This window comes from Oncorhynchus clarkii, chromosome 30 (assembly GCF_045791955.1).
Source record: "Oncorhynchus clarkii lewisi isolate Uvic-CL-2024 chromosome 30, UVic_Ocla_1.0, whole genome shotgun sequence".
Classification (NCBI taxonomy): Eukaryota; Metazoa; Chordata; class Actinopteri; order Salmoniformes; family Salmonidae; genus Oncorhynchus; species Oncorhynchus clarkii.
Window position 1 is genome coordinate 28,437,799 of NC_092176.1, and position 27,012 is coordinate 28,464,810.

The following is a 27,012-nucleotide window of genomic DNA, read 5'->3' on the forward strand; positions in this document are numbered from 1 at the left end:
CAATAGGACAGACAATACAGGACCCACCAACCCAACAGATCCCAACCCCTTCCGATAGCTCCCCCGATAGCTTTCCTGACAACTCCCACACATCCACTCGAGGAGACTCCAATGCCAGGTACACCTACAGCTTATCCCTTGATTCAAATGGCTGCTCCTCATTGTCTCAAATGGCTGTTGTCAGAGGACACACTAGGGTCCCCCAGCCACATTATAATTCACACGGGCACAAACGACCTGAGGGCCCAGCAGGAAAGGGTGGCCATAGCACTCAAGGGAGTGATGGTAAAAGTTTTGTGTTCAAAGAAGCTTTTTCAATCTTATCCTGGAATATGCAAGGTCTGAGGTCATCTGCCTTTGGCCTAAAGAGCAGGAACCCAGACTTCATCAAAGAAATTGGAAAAATCAAACATTTTCATCCTACAAGAAACATGGTATAGAGGAGATGGGCCCACTGGTTGCCCAGAGAGCTGGTAATCCAATCCAACAAACTCCAAGTTGTGAAACAGGGAAGAGACTCGGGGGGGGGGTATGCTAATTTGGTGTAGAGCAGACCTAACCCACTATTAAATTAGTGAAAACAGGAACATTTTACATCTGGCTAGAAATTAATAAGGAAATTATCTCAACAGAGAAACATTTCCTCATGTGTGCTACCTATATACCCCCAATAGAATACCCATACTTTAACGATGACAGCTTCTCCATCTTTGAAGGGGAGATCGACCATTTCCAGACCCAGAGACATGTACTAGTTTGTGGTGACTTAAATTCACACTGTCACCAGAACTGGACAAGAACCTGACACTCTTAAGCAAAATCTCAGTATACCTGAGCAGAGCAATACTCAATCACGATGCATCAAAGCCAAAGGAACTGCACAATTTTAAGAAATGCTATAGATGGATAGCAGTGTAGAAACCTACCAAAACCAATTAGGCAACAACTAATTCAATCCCTTTTAGACAACTTCATGGACAAAACTTATATCTGTAATATCTGTATAAACTTGGGAGTAGAAAGCCTAAACAGTATATTTGACCTTTCAGCTTCCCTGTCAAATCTGAACATTTCAAGCAGACAACCTAAGAAAATTAACAACAATGACAATATTTGATGAAGAATGCAAAAACCTATAGGAAACCTATCCAACCAAAAACATAGAGACTCAGAAAACCTGAGTCTACGCCTTCACTATGGTGAATCATTAAAACAATACAGAAATACACTATGGAAAAAGAAGGAACAGCATGTCAGAAATCAGCTCAGTGTAGTTGAAGAATCCATAGACTAACCACTTCTGGGAAAATCGGAACACACTAAACAAACAACAACACGAAGAGTTATCTGTCCAAAACGGAGATGTGTGGATTAACCACCCCCCATATTTTTGGGGTCTATAACAAAGAACAAACAGCAAAAACATATGCATGATAAATTACAAATCTTAGAGTCAGCTATTTAAGACTACCAGAACCCACTGGATTCTCCAAATGACATTGAATGAACTACAGGACAAAATACAAACCCTCCAACCCAAAAAGGCCTGTGATGTTGATGGTATCCTACATGAAATTGAAAATATACAGACCAGAAATTCCAATTGGCTATATTTAAACTCTTTAACATCATCCTCAGCTTTGGGATGTTCATCCTGCACACCCTAATTGACAAACAAACAAACCAAAACAAAGGCAAAGTTTTCATTGCCCTTTATGGTTGTGGGGTCCGCTCACCAACCAATAATTCACCAAATGGGGGGAAAAAACTAATTGAAACACCAGATTTTAGCCGATACCCGCTAATGATCAAAATCGAGAAAAGAGCCATTAAATTACACAACCACCTGAAAGGAAGCGATTCCCAAACCTTCCATAACAAAGCCATCACCTACAGAGAGATTAACCTGGAGAAGAGTCCCATCAGCAAGCTGGTCATGTAGCTCTGTTCACAAACAGACCCCAGGAATGCAACACACTTAGACCCAAACAAATCATGGGAAAACATAAAGATAATTATTTCCAATGTGTCAAGTAATTAACAAAAAAACTGAGCAAAAAGGTCGCCGTAGGCAGACCTGGCTTTCAAGAGAAGACAGGCTATATGCACACTGCCCACAAAACGAGGTAGAAAGAGCAACCAGTGAATAACAAACACCATTGTATATACAACCCATATTTATTTAATTTCCTTTTGTAGTTTAACTATTTGCACATTGTTACAAACTGTATATAGACATAATAAAACATTTTAAATGTCTTTATTCTTTTGGAACTTTTGTGTAATGTTTACTTTTTATTGTTTATTTCACTTTTGTTTATCTATTTCACTTGCCTTGGCAATGTTAACATATGTTTCCCCATTGAATTGAGAGAGAGAGCGAGAGAGAGCATGGCTCCCAGATTGTCTCAAATGAAGTTATAAGTCAGACTGAACAAAGGGCAGCAGCAGAAACAAAGTACACAGATCATGTCCAACATCATCCACTACTGTACCTGGATGACACTGATGTTAAGTGCTTGTTGACTGTTATCCCTGTCAAAGATAAATAGAAACGTAGCTGTTATGATCCCATTTTAATGAAGTTCAGACAGATGTATCTAAGATGGGAGACAAGACTCTCCCTCGCGCTCTCTCTGCAATCTCTCCATCTGTTGATCAGCCTCTCCGTAACCATGTGCCAGAGCGACAATTGCTTTGCCTAAAGCTCTGATTTCAATTTTGCGAGAGGGAGAGAGAAAGAGAGAGCGAGGTTCCCCTGACACTTTCATGACTCTGACATTAAAGTGGCGGAGGTGGCGCTGAGACTCGGCACTGCGTGGCATTTTGACAGGCCAATTCTCAAACGCTTTTTGAAAAGTTGAAAGAATGTGCTGCAGTCCCGGCATCCATCAACACCATCCAACCTGAAGCACCTCCCATGGCGCCTGCCCTGCACGAGCAATAAAGCACCAGCTTACCACCGCTGGAGCGCTGGGCCTCTGTCTGCGGCTTCTGCATTCACTCGGATCATGCTCATCCTTCTTGCATTCTTCTTGTTATCCTATTCATCTCTTCCTTCCCCTAGTGTATCTCTAATGGGAATATCCTATGTCAATGCTCAATTGAGTCACTCTACTGCATAATATGGAATATTATTCCAGCCACATCTTTCATTGTCTCAATTGTTAACTGAGAGATATTGTCCCGGCCTTCAGAGGCCAGCAACGGAGAACCTGTGGCAGCCAGATAATGATCGATCAACAGTGTAATCATGGATTGTTTATGAGCAGAGAAAGGTGGTGCTGGTCCAAGGTGGTGCTGGTCCATGGTGGTGCTGGTTCATGCTAAATTAACCACGATCCATCTGGCCCACTCCAATGGTGCATCTCCTGAAATGAGCATATGCTTCCTCTGAAGGCAAGGGAACACCACTCAGATCCGGACAAATGGCCCAATAGTCCAAAACTACAATCAGCTTCTTGAAATACAATCAGCTTCTTGGCTGTATTACATGTAATGAAAAACATTCCTCATTCCTTTGTGATCTCAAACTAGTTGACAAGGATTATATTCATGGATAGGGAAATGCTGAGAACTAAATAAAATAAATTATAAAGCTAAAGGCCTGCAGCAAAATAAGCCTTAATTGAATTTGCTTACCACCGACGCGTTTCAAAAAACATGTCTTCATCAGGGAAATGGTGAATTCCAAATAATGTGGATAAAGCCTGCAGTGGAAACACAGATCCCCTGTTGCTCTAAAAAGGCAGCTCATCTTTCCATCTAATCCATCTTTAAACAATACAAAGTGTTGAAATGAAATCCTTGTTAAAAGCAATCTTGTTCAGTGAATCCTGCTGCAGATAAAATTCCATTCTGAAAACACAGTACACCAATACGATGGGAAATAAATTCAGTTTAGGGTTGGTGTAATCTCCCGCTCTCCTGGGTTGTCTCCAGATTGAATTGCCTCTCCTCCTTCGATGAAATATATGACAACTTGAACAGAGCCTTCCTTCCTCCTCTGCCCTCTTGGAGAGGAACTTGATCAGCTGAGCCTGCCATTAAGGTAGTATTAGATCTATTTTAGGGTCAGGAGGGATGGAAATGGCAGCATACAGACAGACAAAAGGAGTGGCCTGTGAATTGGGAATGCAGGGCTCTGGGAAAAAGCTGCTGAAGCTGGTAGAGAGGACGTGCCATATCACATCTCCCGGAGACGTCTCTCCAATTAACCATGCTAGGATGGAGTTCGGAAAACACAATTTATCGTCATGTCTTGGCTTGATTGACAGGGCTGGCTATGGTGTAAACTAAACGTCATAATCACTGATGCAATCATATCAGATTGCATTAGATGTGCATGCATCTGTTTGGACGTGAGATCTGAAGGGACTGATTAATAAACCTGATGATGAGAGAGAGAGATGAAGGCAGAGAGATGGCATGGCAGCAGTAGTTCTATCAGGATGACAAGAGAATGTGCTTTAGTCTTTATTCGGATCCCCATTAGCTTATTCCATGACGACAGCTTCCAACACTTTCTTAACCAAATGTGCTCAATGAAAGTTGTGCTCTGTTAGGATATGTTGCTTGTTAAAGAACATTTTAGCAGTGAACAGTGCAACTGAATTAAGTGAGTGCTGGCTCCTATTTTTCATTTACAGTTTTTTCCAACTGCTTACACACAAAATCTTTTCATGTCACACGATTTTTGAAACCTCTCACTCAAAGTGCAAAACTACACACCAAATGTGCAAAACCATAAGCTATTTCTCAGCCTTTGACTCAGTTGTCAATTGCATAAAATTGCATATTCTCAACCTAAAACACAAAAATCTAACAGGAAGTGACTTGCTTTCCTTTTCCAAACACAACCAATCAAAATGCTACACTTATTCACCAGGTCACACACACACTCCTCACATGTGCAAACACTAATAGCTTAACTGATCACTAACCAATCACTGCTTTACTGTAGTATAGGCCTATAAATAGGTCAAAGGTCAGATTCCCTGTTTTGAACAATGGATGCCAACAATGGACAGAGAGCAAGAGGAGTAGGAGGAAGAGGACGAGGGCAAAGAAGAGAAGGAAGGAGAGGCATCTCTAATGAGATTAGGGCAAAAAACATTTATGTGATCAACCACGGTTTGACCATGAGAGAGGCTGGACTGAGAGTCCAGCCCAATTTGAGTCGATTTACAGTGGCGTCCATAATTCGAACCTTAAGAAATGAGAACAGGTATTCAACTATCTAATGACTATTTTAGCATTACAGTAATGTACTGTAAAATACGTATGACTTCATAGTATTACATAAACATTTGTAACTCTAAGCCATCAATTTACTGCACTTCATTGAATGAATGAGGTTGGTTATCATGCTGTACTACATTTTTTTTGTACATTGTTTACAGTTCCTATGCTGAACACATACTGTGTTTGAATTCTGTACAGAGTGGAAAGGCAAAGACATCATGGAGGACGAGGACGCTTGTTTACAGATGTACAAGAGACTGCAATTATAAATATGGTCTATGTGGGGACATAGAAGTTTCCTCTGTCCAAGGTTGGATAAGCCATGCTAGGAGATACTTTCCTCGATGTTTGGCAAGAGAAAACGTATCTTGTGATGTGGACGAAGTATTGTGGCCAGACTCAGGCTGGAGAAGAGATGAAGCGTAGCTTAGCACTGGTGACTGCCCCCCGCCTCCCCCCCCCACCCCCACCAATTCCTGTACTGCCCCCTTGGACCCCACACACACAATTGTGTTCTTTACTGTATTCTAAAGAATATACTTTTGGTTTACATATGTTTATGGTTTTGTTGTATGCTACTGTATACAACAGTAATGTTTGGCCTAATAAATATTTTCTGTTTCTACATTGCATTGGTGTTTACAGTGTACTTGTTACCCCTCAGCAGATTACATTCACTGTAGAACATTGTATTGAAATGTAGATATAAGCCTATGAAAGACCAAAGAGCTTAAGATTTAGAACAACAGTGTTTACATGGTATATCAAAAAATGTAGTATTATGAAAGCAGTGTTTGCCATTTGATGCAAATGCTTCATTCTGACATGTGTTTATGGCATTTTGAATGCATTTTGTGTGTGCAGTTTTGGGAATTGTGTGTAGAGTTTTGAAAAAAAGGAGACAGTTTTGAAAACTTGTGTAAGCAGTTGGAAAAAACTGTAAATGAGCATTGGTTCTATGACACAAAGCTGGGCCCCCATTCCGAAGTGGAGAAGACTAGTAGTGAAAATAGTGCCCAGCCCCAGAACATTTGAAACCAAACTAAAAGTGCAACTGATTCAAGTAAGTGCCCCTATTTTCATTTGATGAGAATTAGTTATAAGACAGATATAGCTTAGGGGCCAGCCGCACCATAATAAACCAGTCTTGTCCTCCTTTCTGCTCAATAAGCATGTTTTCTTATAGACTAAGCACATGAGACATACAGCAGAGAAGTGTAAATCTCCTTACAGTGTTAGTTAAAACAAAATGGTCTGGGTTGCAGTGCAGTCTACAGTCTCAGGATGGGTCCCAAATGTCACCCCTATTCCCTATATAGTGCAATACTTTTATGGGCCCGGTCAAACGCACTAAATAGGGAATAGGGTGCCATTTGGTTTGCATACAAACTCAGTCATATGATGAGTTTGACTGGAGGGAGGAAAATACTATCAAAGCGAGAGCAATTGTATAAATGTGTGTCATCAGTCCATGGAGCCAGGGGCTTATACCGAGGTAGCCCCTGGGAGAACTGCCATTATTTGCCTGTGCAATGGAAACAAGAAAATGGCACCATCTCCTATTTTGTCTTTCTCTTGTCATAAATTACTACAGTGTTCCAGTCTAGATAGAACCACATCTCTCAGAATCAGTTGTCCAACGCTTTGCCACAGCAACGGACACCATTATATTCAGATTGAATACACATTATATATATATATATATATATATATATATATATATATATACAAAAGCATGTGGACACCCCTTCAAATGAGTGGATTCGGCTATTTCAGACACACCCGTTGCTGACAGGTGTATAATATCGAGCACACAGCCATGCAATCTCCACAGACAAACATTGGCAGTAGAATGGCCTTACTGAAGAGCTCAGTGACTTTCAACACGGCACCGTCATAGGATGCCACCTTTCCAACAAGTCAGTTAATCAAATTTCTGCCCTGCTAGAGCTGCCCGGGTCAACTGTAAGTGCTGTTATTGTGAAGTGGAAAGTCTAGGAACAACAATGGCTCAGCCGCGAAGTGGTATGCCATACAAGGTCACAAATAAGGACTTCCAAGTGCTGAAGCTCGTAGCGCGTAAAAATAATCTTTCCTCAGTTGCAACCCCCACTACCGAGTTCCAAACTACCTCTGGAAGCAACCTCAGCACAATAACTGTTTCTTTGGGAGCTTCATGAAATGGGTTTCCATGGCTGAGCAGCCGCACACAAGCCTTTGTCTGACGGGGTTTGGCGGATGCCAGGAGCATGCTACCTGTCCCAATGCATAGTGTCAACTGTGAAGTTTGGTGGAGGAAGAATAATGGTCTGGGGCAGTTTTTCATGGTTCGGGCTAGGCCCCTTAGTTCCAGTGAAGGAAAATCTTAATGCTACAGCATACAATGCAATTTTAAACAATTCTTTGCTTCCAACTTTATGGCAACAGTTTGGGGAAGGCTCTTTCCTGTTTCAGCATGACAATGCACCCATGCACAAAACGAGGTCCATGCAGAAATGGTTTGTCAAGATCGGTGTGGAAGAACTTGACTGGCCTGCGCAGGGCCCTGACCTCAACCCCATCAAACACCTTTGGGATGTATTGGAACGCCGACTGCAAGCCAGGCCTAATTGCCCAACATCAGTGCCCAACCTCACTAATGCTCTTGTGGCTGAATGGAGGCAAGTCCCCGCAGCAATGTTCCAACATCTAGTGGAAAGCCTTCCCAGAAGAGTGGTGGCTGTTATAGCAGCAAAGTGGGACCAACTCCATATTAATGCCCATGATGTTGGAATATAGTGTAGATAATGCACCTCCTCCTCCATAACCCAAAGCTATATGTATATATTAGATGATAACAGTAATAATAATAGAGACACGTATTTATTATCTTAGAAGAGAAAGAACAACTTAGAAGTAGAAGCTATATTTCAATTTTATATGATAACAATAATAAGAACAGTTTTTGCTCTTCTAGCAAGGAAACATGTTTTGGAATGTGACTCACACCATTCATCATCTTCTGTTACTTCCAAAAAAGGACTTTATAAAGAAACAACGCACCATGAGCAGTCTCTAAAATAGACTGCAGCAATTCAATACTATACATCATGAACTAACCAGGGTAGATTGGACTGTCTTGGGTCTTGCTTACATTTTCCCTACATTACATTAATTGATGTATGGAGGTGATGTGGATTATGTCCCAAATGGCACCCTATTCCCTACATAGTGCACTACTTTTGACCAGAGCCGTATGGGCATTGGTCAAAAGTAGTGCACTACATAAGATATAGGGTACAGTCAAGTTAACAGTACATATTGTACAGTACATACAGATGACATAAGCCCGTATGGTATAGATAACCTAGGAACTGTATGCAGGTACAGTATAGTTATTCCTTTCAGCTCCTAGTGGAACAGAGGGCCTCGTATGCAGGTATAGCTAGCTACGATACATGCATATTACATAAGCCCTTATGTTATAGATCACTGTAAGGTGCTGTATAGTGTATACAAGTAGGTAGCTATGAAACATATGCACACACCCTTTTAGAGGCAGGCAGTGCAGTATGTAGTGCAGCTTTACAAAGCTCCATGAAGTCTCAACTCTGCAGGGAAATGTAAAACCAGAGAACATGGCTGTACCCAGATGATCATAGTGTGAAGTTAGCAGGGTTTAGGATGGTAGAGGATAATAGTGAGGTTAGCCGTGTTTAGGATAGGGAGGGAGGAGGTGAGGGCCCTCCGAGTGTGGTGTCAGGAAAATAACCTCACACTCAACGTCAACAAAACAAAGGAGATGATTGTGGACTTCAGGAAACAGCAGAAGGAGCACCCCCCTATCCACATCGACGGGACAGTAGTGGAGAGGGTAGTAAGTTTTAAGTTCCTCGGCGTACACATCACGGACTAACTGAATTGGTCCACCCACACAGACAGCGTTGTGAAGAAGGCGCAGCAGCGCCTCTTCAACCTCAGGAGGCTGAAGAAATTCGGCTTGTCACCAAAAGCACTCACAAACTTCTACAGATGCACAATCGAGGGCATCCTGTCGGGCTATATCACCGCCTGGTATGGCAACTGCTCCGCCCACAACCGTAAGGCTCTCCAGAGGGTAGTGAGGTCTGCACAATGTATCACCAGGGGCAAACTACACCTGAACAACCACCTGAGCCACTGCCTATTCACCCCGCTATCATCCAGAAGGCGAGGTCAGTACAGGTGCATCAAAGCTGGGACCGAGAGACTGAAAAACAGCTTCTATCTCAAGGCCATCAGACTGTTAAACAGCCACCACTAACATTGAGTGGCTGCTGCCAACATACTGACTCAACTCCATACACTTTAATAATGGAAATTGATGGAAAAAATGTATCACTGTCAACTTTAAACAATGCCACTTAATATAATGTTTACATACCCTACATTACTCATCTCATATTTATATGTATATACTGTACTCTATATCATCTACTGCATCTTCATGTAATACATGTATCACTAGCCACTTTAAACTATGCCACTTTGTTTACATACCCTATATTACTCATCTCATATGTATATACTGTACTCGATACCATCTACTGCATCTTGCCTATGCCGTTCTTTACCATCACTCATTCATATATCTATATCCCTTTACACTTGTGTGTACACGGTTGTAGTTGTGGAATTGTTAGGTTAGATTACTCGTTGGTTATTACTGCATTGTTGGAACTAGAAGCACAAGCATTTCACAACACTCGCATTAACATCTGCTAACCATGTGTATGTGACAAATACAATTTGATTTGGGATGGTGAGATAAAAGAAAAACAAAAACAAAAGGCTGTTGGTAAATCAGAGCAGAGAAAGAAGTGGACAGGTCCTCCTCTGGAGTCTCATCTTCTACAGAACAGAGTACTAATAGGTTGGGGGCCTACATTGTGGATGCATCCTGCATTCCTCTCCATCCACACAATACTAGTTCTGCCTGTTAGGATGATTTACCACTTCATTACTAATTGATAATCACCTGAGAGAAACGCTCACTAGGCTGCGAGTGTCGAATTCTGCCCCCCATAATGACTATAGTGACATTGGGGAAACACTCTGTTAGACACAAAGTACAGAAAAAGAAGCCAATGAAAATGAAGCTGGCTTTGAATTATGGCTCATCTACTTCAAGCGGTGCCTGTCTGGGAGAGAGCATTCAGGAGATATTCAGGGACAGAACTGTCTGGGAGAGAGCATTCAGGAGATATTCAGGGACAGAACTGTCTGAGAAACGAGGACAGAACTGTCTGAGAAACGAGGACAGCTTTGGGAGGCATCTGTGTTGTTGTGGGTTTGTATGTATGTGTATTTCAGGAAATGGCTTCCTGGATTCCAGAAGCAGCTGATTGGTCGGCCCCATCGCTGATTGGAGCTCTGACCCCTCCCTCTTGTCTCTTCATTACCAAATCGTTCTCCAGCTTGATAAAAGCCAGTGTTCCTTTGTTAGGGAAAATAGCTTATTTTTATGTCCTGTGTTGATTGTTGTGGCGGTCAATAAAAGTTTTGTGGATATCATTTTTCATCCGCTCCTTCATTCAGAGGTATGTGTATGCCAATAGGACTTAAGTGTTTTTGGTTAATTACATTTTTCACTTAAAGTATTGGTAATTATTCATTTGTTCCCAGGGTGGGAAGGGGAATGCACCTTGGGAGTGTTTAGGCAAGAGGCCTATGGGCATACATAACTCGTAGTATTTAATCTGTATATGCACACTAGGTAAACCCTGGGCGGACCACCCCCTGAATTTTGGTTAGAGTGCCAGGTGGTGTTTAAAGTTAGGTAAGAAGTGGGAAGGCAGGTAAGGTAGGAGAGGGGACTCTTTAACTTTTACTTTCTTTGCTTTGGTTCCGTCCAGCCCCTGTTCCCCACTTTACCGTGTTAAGGAATAATAAATTCCCTGTTAACTGTATTTTTCTCTACCTCTGTCTTCCTTCCCCACACCTACAATCACATACTTTTTCACTCCACGGTGAGTTGAGATGTAGCAGGGTGTTGCATTCCCTCCTCCAAGAGGTGTACGTAACAACGCAGTTCAAAGTGTGGAGTCAGCGAAGACTCATGTTAATCTTAAGCGTGAATAATCATCCTTGGAGTTAGTACTAGGACAAGGCTAAATCTCAGATGTGACTGGGCAGCACAGAGCCTCCAAATTCATCCCTGATAAGACATAACCCACCTACCAGCTGTGAGCATCAATAACACCGGGAGTTAAGTAGCTAAGCAACAGTACATCTTCAATCAGTTGTGACTGGGTTGCACGGAGCATCCCAATTCGCCCCTGACATTGCAGAGCCCACCTATAAGTCATAAGTATCAATACGACTGGTAGTTAGGGGGCTAAGTTACATCCCTAATCAGACATGACTGAAGAGACATCCCACATTATGTCTGCTCATGCACTACTTAACTTTACAACATTCTGGGCTCTTCATGCTGCCCTGGTACCCCTCCCCCCACCGCAGAAGCCTGCTGCTGGACTAATATTCTGTAATTGTTATTGACATATTGTGGGTAGGAGATAGTAAGAGAGAGTGAGAGCACTATACCCCCTCCCCACTCCAAAATTAACAGCCCGAAACAGGCTTATCAAGTCAGGGTACGTAGCAACACCGAGCCTCTGCACTGTGGCTCTCTCTGGCTGACATAGAAGCAGACACTAGCTATGTCAGGAGGGCTGTATTCAACACAGCCGGAACAATAGGAGCCTCCTGTTTAACATCAATCAAAGGATATTGGTTCTCCCCAGCTCCCCGTTTAATAGATGATAGTGTCATACTAAATAGTGTAATAAATGCCATGAAGTGTACAAATGAATGACAGCACATACTGACCATATACCTGGGCATTTCTCAAATGCCTGTAATAGTCACGAGAATTCAGCTGACGTGCATATTCTAGTAGACCAGCAATGCAAAACTGACAAGTTCATTTGTGTCGTGTATTTTCCCCTATGCCTTTAGCCCCCAGTAAGGTACATGCAGATTTCCTCATACTGGATGCACAATAGATTTGATGCACTCTAGTAGACAGGGTTCTATTTTCTTACTTAATGTAAGACCTTGTCATGGCTTTTTCCTGTGTCATTCCATATAACTAGGTTACTACACACACACACACACTTTCATATATAAATGTTACTACACACATCCACACACACACACACACACACACACACACACACACACACACACACACACACACACACACACACACACACACACACACACATTTTACTACAAACACACATACACACACTTTCATATATAAATGTTACTACACACACACACACACACACACACACACACACACACACACATACACACACTTTCATATATAAATGTTACTACACACACACACACACACATTTTACTACAAACACACATACACACACTTTCATATATAAATGTTACTACACACACACACACACACACACACACATTTCATAATGTTACACACACACACACTTTCATATATGTTACTACACACACACTTTCATATATAAATGTTACTACACACATACACACACTTTCATATATACATTTTACTACACACACACACACACACACACACACATGTTCATATATAAATGTTACTACACACACACAATTTCATATATGTTACTACACACACACTTTCATATATAAATGTTACTACACACAGAAGCAACGGTAAGTAACAATCGTGTCTGTTAATAAGTGGGAGTGAGGGGGGGAGGCAGTGGGCTGCATGGTTGTCTGTGCAACATGATAGAGCGAGAGAGAGTGCGAAAAAGCGAGAGAGAGACTGCCAGGTATCTAGTCTGGCGCAGGCCTCCTCTGTTCTGTACCTTTCATCTCTCCCATGTCCAGGGTCTTTCCCAGCTGTTCCAGGAGGACAGCGCGAGCTGCGTTTTTATTGTGCTTCTTGCCGTCGTAGTGCTGCTGCGCCATGCCTGGGTTGTTGAACCAGGCGTTGCATAGCTGGCAGTAGCGGTCTGAGTCCCTGCGCTGCCGAGGAGAGGTCACTGGGGTAGTTTCCAGGGAACTTTTCACCGGACTGGGCGGCACCTCTGATTGGACAGAGAACAAAGACAGGGGAGTTATCATCAACATTGTTCAGCTGTTTGACAAAACTCTACCAAAACATAAACAGGTGTTTGTTTTTTTAACCATCAGCTATGAAACAGCTTCTGAACAAAACTTGAGGAAAGCAAGAAGCATGGTAAAGCAAAAAGCTTTGTTGCCAAGTGAAAAAAATAGCAAAATGGGAGGCAACAAATGAGCACTAATAACAGGCATTGCATCACTTTGGCTCTGGCAAGCCTGAAGAAGAAATCCTAAATCATACTTGGCAATCGGAAAAAAGACCCTGCTCTACTTACTGCTGCCTACTTGTGTGCAATGTTCCTTCATGCATGGATGCCACCATTAACTCCGAACAAACATCAAATTGTGCAGCACTGCGTTTTCCGAAATGTGATTTGCTATCAAGATAATCCGTTTTACCACTTGAGCGCTCAGCCCACCCTTCTTAAGTCAACATGTACAGAGGTCCCGTTAGAAGACATCAGATCCCATTACAGACCACTGAGGCACTGTGAGGCAGTCATCATCTCCAAGTGGCAGCTCCTGTGAGTTGCAGTGTAGAAACACAAACGTCAGCACCATGTTCTTCCGCCATGTTGATTATAAGGGTAGGCTACAGCATGGTGATTTATGCTCATCTTTATGTCAGAACTTGTACTGTGAAGGGATTTTTTGGCACTGGCCAGCCGGGCTAGTAGACCACAATTTATACTAGCCCGGGTGACATTCTACTAGCCAAGGGTATTTTCTCCTGAAGTGTGTATGAAACACTGCATTATGGAAAGCGTATCAAAAGGGGTAGCATTCAAACCGTATGGGAAATTTGTTTAAAAAAATAAGTACTCAAAGATCACTTTGATAAAGAACCTACTGCCTAAATATAGTAGCAGGAAGTAACAAACTGAGGCACTGGAAACAATGGGAAAGGTAGTGTAGGAAATAGCTTTTGATCTGGAGTGACTACAAGCACACGGTTATATTTCTTGCCGGTTTGTCACTTGTAGCACACAAAGGCATGTAAAAGTTGATAACAAAGCCCTTTGTTTAGACAGCATCTAATTCAGGCAATTAACTGCTGTAGCAGTAAAGAGGATGTCAGAATGTGAAACTGGGAATGAAGTGGCTGTAGGAGTGTGAAATGAACAGTATATCATTTGTGGGGGATGGTGATGTCAATGGGGTCAGGGAACAAAAAGGAAGCAGAAACGTATTAATTTCAAGAAGATAGATCTTTTTCATTAACAAGGCAAAGCATTTTCCCTCTTTTCTGTTTGTCTTGCTCAAACAGACATGCTGATCACAAATTTCTTGTCTCTAATTGTGTCTTTCAGCTTCTTTCCACATAATCGAAGAGAAGTGCATCCCTCGTAGCAACATAATTAATGAGTTTGACTTCCACAAGCTACCAGCTTAATGCAATGTGTAATTTTCATTGGCAAACACGAGGCAATTCATCTCATTTGCATTATGCGTGCGTGTGGCGCAATATTATATATTTAAACAACCTGGACTTAGGGCTAGACGTAACATAGTAAACGTAAATCCGGCTAGGTGGCTAACACTAGCTAGGCTAAGGGTTAAGGTTAGGGTTAAGGTTGGGGTTAGGAGTTACGTTAAAGGGTTAGGGGAAGGGTTAGCTAACATGCTAAGTAGTTGCAAAGTAGCTAAAAAGTAGTAAGTAGTTGCAAAGTTGCTAAAATGCTGAAGTTGTCCGTGATGAGATTCAAACACACAACCTCTGGGTTGCTAGACATTTGCCTACCCATCCAGCCCGACCAAGCACACTACTTTCGCTTTGCCTTAATAAGTAACCTTACCAAACGTAACATATCATACTTTTTTGAGAGTCCCGGATTTACCTTTCCTATGTTATGTCTCGTCTATGAGACCAGGCTGATTATAAAGAACATACATTCTGACAGTTAGGAACAAACATTATTTATGTTGACACTTGATGAAAAATGTTTTATGAAGTGTCACCTTAAAAACAGTGCATTCGGAAATGCCTGTTTCACTTCGTCATTATGGGGTATTCTGTGTAGATTGATCAGGAAACATTTGAATTGAATCCATTTTAGAATAAGGCTGTAACGTAACACAATGTGGAAAAAGTCAAGGGGTCTGAATGCTTTCCGAATGCACTGTAAAAAGACCAGTGCTTTATGATATATTTGTGCAATTATGATAGTCTTTCAGTAGAGATGTCATCAACATCTAGCTAAGAATTTACAATCAAACTTTATTATCATGGTATATTCTTCATGCTGGTATTTATTGCTTGTGGTTATCAGCATTTGTCCTTATGACCATTTCCTGAATAATTTAGAAAGGGCAGCCTTTCATGTCGTTCATAATTGTGACTGTGACATTTCCAGTACCACTAGGCTACCAATCAAAAACTCTCAGATCCCCAAAGCACATTTCATAAAAGCTAATTATTGTCATTAGACTCTTCACGTCAGTTCTAAGTTCAAGTAGCAGGTGTAAACAACAGATTAATCGCACGGCTCCCATGACACTGTAGGTCAACATGGCCAGCCTGTCCTCTTAACAACATAGATCACTTCTGAGATTGGCATTTTGGTCAAATGCCATTTTTGAAAGAAAGAATAACTGCCAAAATGTGGCTGTTATTTTGGTGACAGGAGCCTGTAACTCTTGGGATATAGGTTGCCTACCACCTAACATGGATGTGCAAATCAGGCAGAGATGCAGAGTGGTTTTGAATATGTGTCCTTGTTTGTTACACCACATATATTAACCTTCCCTAGCAGCAGTGACATGTTACAGTATCGACTGGGCTGCTCTGAGGTTTAGGGAAAACATCCATCAAAATCAGGCTCAGGGAAAAGGTTGTCATTTTTCTTTTAGAAAACTTTAAATAGGCTGCTTGTTGATTCCAGTCCTGACTAGACTAATAAGAAGCAGGAAGTAAAACTCGGAAAGCTAATAAACCTTTTATAGGAATATATTTATCCTCCATAAATACTGTAACTTTAGCACAACTTCATAAGCAATTCATGCATGCTGTACAAATAAGCAATAGGGGAAATATAGCTATCCACTGGGGCATCAGGACCACACAAAATGATGCACTCTAAATGGAACCCTAATCTCTGTATAGTGCAGGGCCCAGCTCTGGTCAAAGTGCGCTTGTAACGGTTTTCTTGTGGTGAAGGAGAGGCCGACCAAAATGTAGCGTAGTTTCTATTCATGGTTCTTTAATGAAGAAAACTATACATGAACAGACTAACAAGAACCGTGAAAACCTAAAACAGCCCTATCTGGTGCAAACACAGAGACAGGAACAATCACCCACGAAACACTCAAAGAATATGGCTGCCTAAATATGGTTCCCAATCAGAGACAACGATAAACACCTGCCTCTGATTGAGAACCACTCCAGACAGCCATAGACTATGCTAGAAAACCCCACTAAGCCACAATCCCAATACCTACGAAAAACCCCAAGACAAAACACACCACATAAAAAACCCATGTCACACCCTGGCATGACCAAATTAATAAAGAAAACACAAAATACTAAGACCAGGGCGTGACAGCGCTACAGTATATAGGGAATATGGTACCATTTGGGACACAAACAAAGTCTCCACCATTACTCATAATCACAGTAATTTCACTTAAAACTGCTCTCTGTGGACCACTGTAATCTCAGACAGGAGAATACAGTCCCAATGACCCAGACCGCTGTGTTCTTCAAAATGAACTTCTGAGCCTTATAGCTTACTCTTAATAATCACCAGCCCTGCGCCATCCATCCAACCCATTCATTACAATAGCAGCCGCCCTATATACAGGTTAGCTGACAATGTCACAAACAATCTGCACACTTCCTTTTGGGCAGAAGGCAGTGTGTTGTCATGATTCTGTCACTTGTTAAATTCACTTCAATCAGTGTAGATGAAAAGGAGGAGACCGGTTAAAGAAGGATTTTTAAACCTTGAGACAATTGGAGATATGGATTGTGTATGTGTGCCCCTGACAAATTGAGGCTGTTCTGAGGGCAAAAGGGGTGTAACTCAATATTAGGAAGGTGTTGCTAATGTGTTGTACACTGTGTGTTTTTCCCCCTATTTGTGTACGTGTCAGTTTTGTTGCTAAACAACCAACCCATCTATTTATACCCAAAGTCTTTACCCTCAATGGGGGTGGCCCCAGTCCCAATCATCGCTTGCTATTTTTTGGGATGGATAACTGTACTGCCCTGTTCTGTGTGAGAGATCCCATTTTCCATAGATAACTGCACATTGGGATGTGAGCCCTTTCCCACCATTTAGTGCACCATTAAAGCCATACTGTTTCCACCCCTTGTGCGTTTTTTATCTGGGAAGTCAGTAGAGAGGCAAACTCATTCCACCAACCTCTCCCCCAATTCTCTATATGCTTACGGGAACAGTGTGCCATACGTGTGTCACGCCCTGACCTTAGAGAGCCGTTTTATTTCTCTATTTGGTTAGGTCAGGGTGTGATGTGGGGTGGGCATTCTATGTTTTGTTTTCTATGTTTCTTTATTTCTATGTTTTAGCCGGGTATGGTTCTCAATCAGGGACAGCTGTCTATCGTTGTCTCTGATTGGGAATCATACTTAGGTAGCCCTTTTTCCCTCTGTTCAGTGTGAGTAGTTAACTTTGTTTGTGGCACTTAGTACTGTAAGCGGCATGGGTGTTGCAGTGTTTTGTTGGTGACATTTTAAATACAAAGAAAATGGAAGTTCACCACGCTGCACTTTGGTCCACTTCTTTAGATGGCTGTGAAGTAGACCAAGAGGCAGATTCTGTTCTGTAAACCAGTTGGCCAGTGTCAATATATTGATGCACCCACTGTGTAAAGGGCACTTTAAAATCACTTAGAAGGCCATCAATTCTCCAGAGCAGAGTGATATTTATAGGTCCTTGGGATTAAAAAAAACAACAAAGGGAGACTAGGGTACCACCGTTAAGAAGACTGATGTGTGACCTTTGCAGCGAAGGACAGCTACGTTGTTGATTGGCCAAGGTAATAAAAAATAAAAATAAGAACATTTCTTGCTTATTTCTGCCAAATGGCACGTGAGACACTGTGCATCCCAAATCGCCCCCTATATAGTGCACTACTTTTGACCAGAGCCCTAAGAGTCCTGGTCAAAAGCAGTGCACTACATAGGGAATAGCTTGAGCTTGTTTCTGCAAAGTAACAAGGAGATGATGAGATGATGATGAGAGAGGGCTCTGGTAAAAGAGGGTCTCAACATAAAAACAAGCAGTGTATATATGTAGTGCATCTAGGGTGACAAACAGAATAAGTAGTACAAATTCTCTCAATGCTGTCATCCGTTCCCTTTTCCCTTCATTCACTATCAATTTTGATTGTTCATCCTTCAGTCATTCAAATGAGTTTTTTCTGCATTGTTTACTTGTTTGAACAAAGGAAAGTGTGTCATGTCTTTCCTTACATTCACTCTGCAGTAAACAAAGCTCAGTTTGACAATCGCTGTCATAAGATTTGAAAAATATTTCTGGGGGTTTTGTTATCACATCAAGTAGTGGCAGAGGAAAACTTGAGCATTTTAGGAAATCGGTACAATCAATTTTTTTTTTTTATCAGACAGCACTAGAGCAGCACTGATGGACTTAATTCACATCAAGTCAAGGAGATGTCATAAGGAAGCTCCTTTCCAAATGGCAGCACAGAAGTTATTTAATAGACCTCGTACATAAATGTTTGTTATACTGAAAAGCTTTTTGTTCTTTGATGAGATGTGAAGGTGAATTAATTAAGCTTATCATGCATGTTAGAGTGGCACACCTTGGGTTAAGTATGCAATAATTAAGAAGGTTAGTTAAACTGGCACACGGTATCCTAACTACATTTAGATATCTGGAATTTCAGCTGGATACCATAGTGTTTCTAGAAATTAAAAACATGTTTTTTTGTAAAGATAACATTCATTCTCATTCATTCCCCCCGGGGATGCATAAAAATGTGTGTGTTGAGTCGCATTGCAAACTGATTTGCATGGAATAAAATAGTCAATCAGGAGAGAGAAGGAGAGGTTGAAATGGGCCATTTCTTTTTCATCCCTGAAATAGATTCAGTATGCAAAAAAAACAAACGGCTACAGATGCTAAACTCACGCTGCAGCTCATCTAAAGTGAATGCCAACTAACAACTTCATCCTCTTCATGCTATAGCTTTAGTGTCCAATATGAAAATAACCACCTTTTGCTTAATATAAAAGCAGGAATTCTGTGTGCGCTGAACTTTATTCAGAGCAGGATTCAGCATCTGTTGGATCAAAAAGAGAAGGATCAAAGTGTTCTGATGTCTGTGCAGTTATCTGTTCCTACAAAGCCTTCCCATTCTGGGATTTATATTCCCCTCTGCCTTATCCCCCTCTGTACGAAAAACTAAATATTCTCTCAATGCACATTTCCACCCGCCTCTGAGAGGGGCGAGACCACTGCAAGCGGTGCAGTCCATGAGAAAAAAACTAAAAACAAACAACGGCACTCCCACATTTCTCAACCTGGTGATGTAAATGTTAGGCAGTAGATTAGACGGAGCCGGTACAGGGGGACTAGGTGCTATAATACTGTAGGTTATGATGAAAAGGCCAACTCTGGCCCCTGTAGTGAGGGATTCTTTCGAGACTTTGTAGAATTCTAATGTTTAATACATTTTTTTTTTTACCGGGATAGTCAACTCAGTAAGAATTGCCACTGTTTTTCTGGGAATGCTGGGAAAACGTGTTATTTTGGAAGTGTTATCATTATTATAATTACTATTATTCGTAAACCATAGGGTATTTAATCCATTATGTGTAAACCATACAGTGCTGCATACATGGTCAGATGGTACATTTCCTGGGATTATATACTGTAATGAATGCCACAACTAGCATCTAAATTAGATGTAGACACAAAAAACCCAAGGTTCCAAACTTCAGAATGTTCTTTCTGAAAACAATTTCAGTTTCCTCTTATGTTCTAAATATCAGAGTAAGAACTCGACAGACACTATTTAAACTTAGGATCGAACAGCTGAACCGACAAAAACATGGTTTCACCAGTGGTGGTATGAATCAAATAAGATTTTATTAGTCACATGCGCTGAATACAACAGGGATACTTCTGGGACAATGATGTTGATGTGAGCCATGACCAGCCTTTCAAAGCACTTCATGGCTACAGACGTGAATGCTAGGGGTCGGTAGTCATTTAGGCAGGTTCCCTTAGTGTTCTTGGGCACAGGGACTGTGGTGGTCTGCTTGTTGGTATTACAAACTCGGACAGGGAGAGGTTGAAAATGTCTGTGAAGACACTTACCAGTTGGTCAATGCATGCTCGCAGTACACATCCTGGTAATCCGTCTGCCCCTGCGGCCTTGTGAATGTTGACCTGTTTGAAAGTCTTACTCACATCGGCTGCAGAGAGCATGATCACACAGTTGTCCGGAACAGCTGGTGCTGTCATGCATGTTTCAGTGTTGTTTACCTCAAAGCGAGCATAGAAGTAGTTTAGCTCGTCTGGTAGGCTCGTGTCACTGGGCAGCTCTCGGCTGTGCTTCCCTTTGTAGTCTGTAATGGTTTGCAAGCCCTGCCAAATCTGACGAGCGTGTAAAAATTGTCTGTCCTCTGTTGCAACACTCACTACCAAGTTCTAAACTGCCTCTGGGAGCAATGTCAGCACAATAACTATTAGTCAGGAGCTTCATGAAATGGGATGCATGGCGGAGCAGCCACACACAAGCCTAAGATCACCATGCGCAATGCCAAGTGTCGACTGGAGTGGTGTAAAGCTCGCCGCCATTGGACTCTGAAGCAGATCGGTTTGTCGAAATCGGTCTGGTAGAAATTGACTCGTCTGCACAGAGCCCTGACCTCAACCCCGTCAAACACTTTTGCGATGAATTGGAACGCAGACTGCAAACCAGGCCAAATCGCCCAATATCAGTGCCCAACCTCACTAATGCTCATGGCTAAATGGGAGCAAGTCCCCGCAGAAATGTTCCAACGTCTAGTGGAAAGATTCGCAGAAGAGTGGATGTTGTTATAGCAGCAAAGAGTGACCAACTCCATATTAATGCCCATGATTTTGGAATGAGATGTTTGACGAGCAGGTGTCCACATACTTTTGGGCATGTAGTGTATCTTGAATATAAGCAGCTCTAGCAGTGGTTGGATGTGTGTGACTAGAGGCACCATGTTCTTTTCTGAGGGGGCACACCAATGTCGAAATTAAATATCTTCATAGTATAAGATAGTGTCCTCTATTTTTTGTCTACAAAATGGATGAATCTGAGGTTTCATCAGACTCTGGTTGGGGTATGTGTGCTTCTGTTTGTTCTGTGGGTACAGCACGGATAGAGGATGTGCTCGAAATTGCACCCTATCCCTTTTTGACAAAAGTAGTGCATTATACAGGGAATAGGGTGCCATTTGGGATGCACAGAGAGTGAGGTGCAGATCCTGAGGTTTTTTTGTTTGGATTATTGGCTGAAGGCTGAAAGGCTGAAACAACAGAGTTTCCCTGGAGACAAGGATCAACAGATGCAGTAATGTTCATTATGTAAGAATCAATAAGCTCAGGCCTCCTGATGCCCTGGTGGATTTATCGCCCTGACATGCTTTCCAAATGGTACCCTATTCCTTATATAGTGCACTACTTTTGGCCAGGGCCCTGGGTCAAGAGTAGTGCACAATAGTGGTGCATAAAAGTAGTGCACAGTAAATCTAATAAATCCTTAAAGAAAAAACTATATTTTGGCATTTGTTTCATTAGTCTATTGTTGATATAGTCCCAACATGTTTTGCATGTCAACTTGATTACTGACATGCAAAACATTTTGGGATTAAATAAACAATGGACTAATGAAACAAAAACCAGAATATAGTTTTTGGGTGGAGTTGTCCTTTAAGTGTGCTGCAGCAAGCATCTCCAACCTCTGTCTGCAGAAGACACAATGTAGATTGTCCTGTCGTGCTTCAGGAGAATGGAGGTGTTCTATATTAAATTATCCATTTGTGGAGATAAAATCTGTTTTATTAACTGGTAGTCTACAAGTTGCTTTTCTTTTTCCATGTGAAGTAAGGGTAGGGCTGGGCGATATGGCCAAAATATATCACAGTATAAAAAAAGGACTGTATGACTGTCTTTGACAGTATTTCATGTTTTTTAATAATAAAAGTTCTACATTTGCTCTTTGAGTAGTGCGTGACCCTAGGGTGGCAACACGTGCATGTCAATGCGTCTTTCTCCATTCTGATTGTTTTATACTGTTCAATTCAACTTTAACCCCCCAAAAATGTCAGCATTTATCCATTTCTGCATTTCCTGCACTCATTAGAGATAATTTCCACACTGCCACATAGGGCTGCATGATATGGGCAAACAATCTAGGCATTATTTTTAACCAAATGTTGCAATTGTGATTTGACTTGCAATTTAGAGCAAAACACTTGGGTGAACTGTTGGAATCATATAATTAGAATATAATAGTGGGCACTTTGAATACGGTGTTGTTTGAAATGACAATTAATTAAAATGCCATGTAGGAGTTATTGTGATAGGGTAGGAACCAAAGTGTTGATAAGTGTTTCCTAGGGGACCCTATAATATTTGGCTACATTGAATGTTTTCTCTTAGCTACTTCATGTAGCTAACATGGTGATTCACTAGCTGATGATGCTTTGTTAGGTCAGACGGTCTCTGCGCTAGGAGAAAAGACGGCGGAAGCAAATGCTGTTTGCGGAGCGTGAATATATGTGGAGCGTGAATATAATGGCGAGGTAATCAAGGAGAATTGGAATATTGACCAAAAGAATAGTAGTGTACAGTGATGAGAATGTCCTTCCTTATATTGTAGGAGTACGTTTTGTTAATGAGGAGCAGCTGATTGGATTACCAATTTTGAATAATCCATTTGAGATATCCAAACAGGTGGAGAGAATGCTGGGTAAAGTGAAGGCTGTGAGGATCACAAGAAGCGGCCATGTTTAGATTTTTTGTTCTTCTGAGAATCAGAAGGACCGTTTGTGTCCTGTGTGTCTCTTCAGAAAAGGGCACCCCCCCAAATCAAATGTTATTGGTCACATACACATGGTTAGTAGATGTTATAGTGAGTGTAGCAAAATGCTTGTGCTTTTTAAATGTTTTTTTTAAACCTTTATTTAACCAGGTAGGCAAGTTGAGAACAAGTTCTCATTTACAATTGCGACCTGGCCAAGATAAAGCAAAGCAGTTCGACACATACAACGACACAGAGTTACAGATGGAGTGAAACAAACATACAGTCAATAATACAGTAGAAACAAATCTATATTTGATGTGAGTAAATGAGGTGAGATAAGGAAGGTAAAGGCAAAAAAAGGCCATGGTGGCAAAGTAAATACAATATAGCAAGTACAACACTGGAATGGTAGATTTGCAGTGGAAGAATGTGCAAAGTATAAATTAAAATAATGGGGTGCAAAGGAGCAAAAATAAATAAATAAATTCAGTAGGGAAAGCGGTAGTTGTTTGGGCTAAATTATAGGTGGGCTATGTACAGGTGCAGTAATCTGCTTTGAAAGCTGGTGCTTAAAGCTAGTGAGGGAGATAAGTGTTTCCAGTTTCAGATCTTTTTTGTAGTTCGTTCCAGTCATTGGCAGCAGAGAACTGGAAGGAGAGGCGGCCAAAGAAATAATTGGTTTTGGGGGTGACCAGAGAGATATACCTGTGCGTGCTACAGGTGGGTGATGCTATGGTGACCAGCAAGCTGAGATAAGGGGGGACTTTACCTAGCAGGATCTTGTAGATGACATGGAGCCAGTGGGTTTGGCGACGAGTACGAAGCGAGGGCCAGCCAACGAGAGTGTACAGGTCACAATGGTGGGTAGTATATGGGGCTTTGGTGACAAAACGGATGGCACTGTGATCCACTGCATCCAATTTGTTGAGTAGGGTATTGGAGGCTATTTTGTAAATGACATCGCCGAAGTCGAGGATTGGTAGGATGGTCAGTTTTACAAGGGTATGTTTGGCAGCATGAGTGAAGGATGCTTTGTTGTGAAATAGGAAGCCAATTCTAGATTTCACTTTGGATTGGAGATGTTTGATGTGGGTCTGGAAGGAGAGTTTACAGTCTAACCAGACACCTAGGTATTTGTAGTTGTCCACATATTCTAAGTCAGAGCCGTCCAGAGTAGTAATGTTGGACAGGCGGGCAGGTGCAGGCAGCGATCGGTTGAAGGGAAGAGCACCTGGGGAATAGGAGTGGAGCTAGGCACTTCAGGGCCTGGATTCACCTCTACATCACCAGAGGAAAAGAGGAGGAGTAGGATAAGGGTACGGCTAAAGGCAATGAGAAATTGGTCTTCTAGAACGTCTGGAACAGATAGTAAAAGGAGGTTTCTCTGGCGATAAAATAACATCAAGGTATAATGTACAGACAAAGGTATGGTAGGATGTGAATACAGTAGAGGTAAACCTAGGTATTGAGTGATGATGAGAGAGATGTTGTCTTTAGAAACATCATTGAAACCAGGAGATGTCATCGCATGTGTGGGTGGTGGAACTAATAGGTTGGATAAGGTATAGTGAGCAGGACTAGAGGCTCTACAGTGAAATAAGCCAATAAACACTAACCAGAACCGCAATGGACAAGGCATATTGACATTAAGGAGAGGCATGCTTAGTCGAGTGATCAAAAGGGTCCAGTGAGTAGTGAGGTTGGTTGGGGTCACGGCAATTCAGACAGCTAGCCGGGCCATTGGTAGCAAGCTAGCATAGGATGGAGGTCTGTTTTTAGCCACCTTGTGCGTTTCCGTCGGTAGGATTAGTGGGGTTCAGTGTGGTAGAGGGGATCAATCCAATTCGCAAAAAAAATATAGATATAGTTATAGAGGCCCAAGAAAAAAGAAAACAGTTCCGACAGTGCAGCAATATCTAACAAGTAATTTAACAATTCCACAACAACTACCTAATACACACACATCTAATGGAATAAGAATTTGGCCACTCCAGGACCTTGAAATGCTTCCTACGAAGCCACTCCTTCATTGCCCGGGCTGTGTGTTTGGGATCATTGTCATGATGAAAGACCCAGCCACGTTTCATCTTCAATGCCCTTGCTGATGGAAGGAGGTTTTCACTCAAAATCTCACGATACATGGCCCCATTCATTCTTTCCTTTACACGGATCAGTCTTCCTTGTCCTTTTGCAGAAAAACAGCCCCAAAGCATGATGTTTCCACCCCCATGCTTCACAGTAGGTATGGTGTTCTTTGGATGCAACTCAGCATTCTTTGTCCTCCAAACACGACGAGTTGAGTTTTTACCAAAAAGTTATATTTTGGTTTCATCTGACCATATGACATTCTCCCAATCTTCTTCTGGATCATCCAAATGCTCTTTAGCAAACTTCAGACGGGCCTGGACATGTACTGGCTTAAGCAGGGGGACACGTCTGGCACTGCAGGATTTGAGTCCCTGGCGGCGTAGTGTGTTACTGATGGTAGGCTTTGTTACTTTGGTCCCAGCTCTCTGCAGGTCATTCACTAGGTCCCCCCGTGTGGTTCTGGGATTTTTGCTCATCGTTCTTGTGATCATTTTGATCCCACGGGGTGAGATCTTGCGTGGAGCCCCAGATCGAGGGAGATTATCAGTGGTCTTGTATGTCTTCTATTTCTTAATAATTGCTCCCACAGTTGATTTCTTCAAACCAAGCTGCTTACCTATTGCAGATTCAGTCTTCCCAGCCTGGTGCAGGTCTAGAATTTTGTTTCTGGTGTCCTTTGACAGCTCTTTGGTCTTGGCCATAGTAGAGTTTGGAGTGTGACTGTTTGAGGTTGTGGACAGGTGTCTTTTATACTGATAACAAGTTCAGACAGGTGCCATTAAGGTTAAAAAAAAGTAGTATAGCTGGAGAAATGGCATACAGCACTTGGTCTTCAGTTGAGACCAGTTGGACGTACAGTATTTCCAAATTCTCTAAAACAACATTGGAGGCGGCTTATGGTTGACAAATGAACATTCAATTATCTATTACTCATCACAATTCATTAAATAGTAATCTGGGGCACCACGGGAAAAGTTTATTTAACGTGTTACCGTTTCCTGAATTAACTCAAGAATATCAGAATATCTCAACATACTATTCATCATCCATCAATCTTTTGCTCCTATTTCAGTCGCATTCTGAATGTCGTAATATCCTATAATCTGCACAGACTCCAGCAAATTGTCTTAATTATTTATTTACTAGAGTAAATAAAGAGTAAAGAAAGAAAGACAAAGGAATTCAACTATCGTACATACAGTTGAATAATACGCTTATCGTAAATGTGGATATTTAGCACCCTAACAACCGCTCATTCGGTTTTAGAAATGCAAAGTACATATTTACGCTTGTATGTCCTTGTCGTCTCTCTCTGTTGAAATCACCCGGTCAGTCTATGACGAATTGTTCGACAGAAAGTCTCTGGTTGTCCACCAGAGGTCACCATGTCCTTTGTAGTTGTAGAAGGTTTCCTTTTTCTGCAAGTGTTTGTTAGAATGAATACATCAGACATACCAATGGTCGTTTGATTGAGAAATGTTATTATTTTCTCGTCTTTGGTTTATTTTCCTATGCCACATTACATGCAGAGCTACAGGAGGTGCATGTCTAGTCCTCTTCTTTGTTGAGTTTCAGAGGGTCTTACCT

At 41.7% G+C, this 27,012-nt stretch overlaps 1 protein-coding gene across 1 annotated transcript in view; it reads right to left on the reverse strand.

Annotated features, from left to right (window-relative positions):
- Positions 1–27,012, reverse strand: part of LOC139390037 (zinc finger matrin-type protein 4-like) — a 161,483-nt gene that overhangs the window by 22,514 nt on the left and 111,957 nt on the right. Inside the window, exon 5 of the mRNA XM_071137147.1 lies at positions 13,089–13,310. Within this exon, the coding sequence (XP_070993248.1) occupies positions 13,089–13,310 (222 nt within the window). The remainder of the gene's footprint in view (positions 1–13,088; positions 13,311–27,012) is intronic.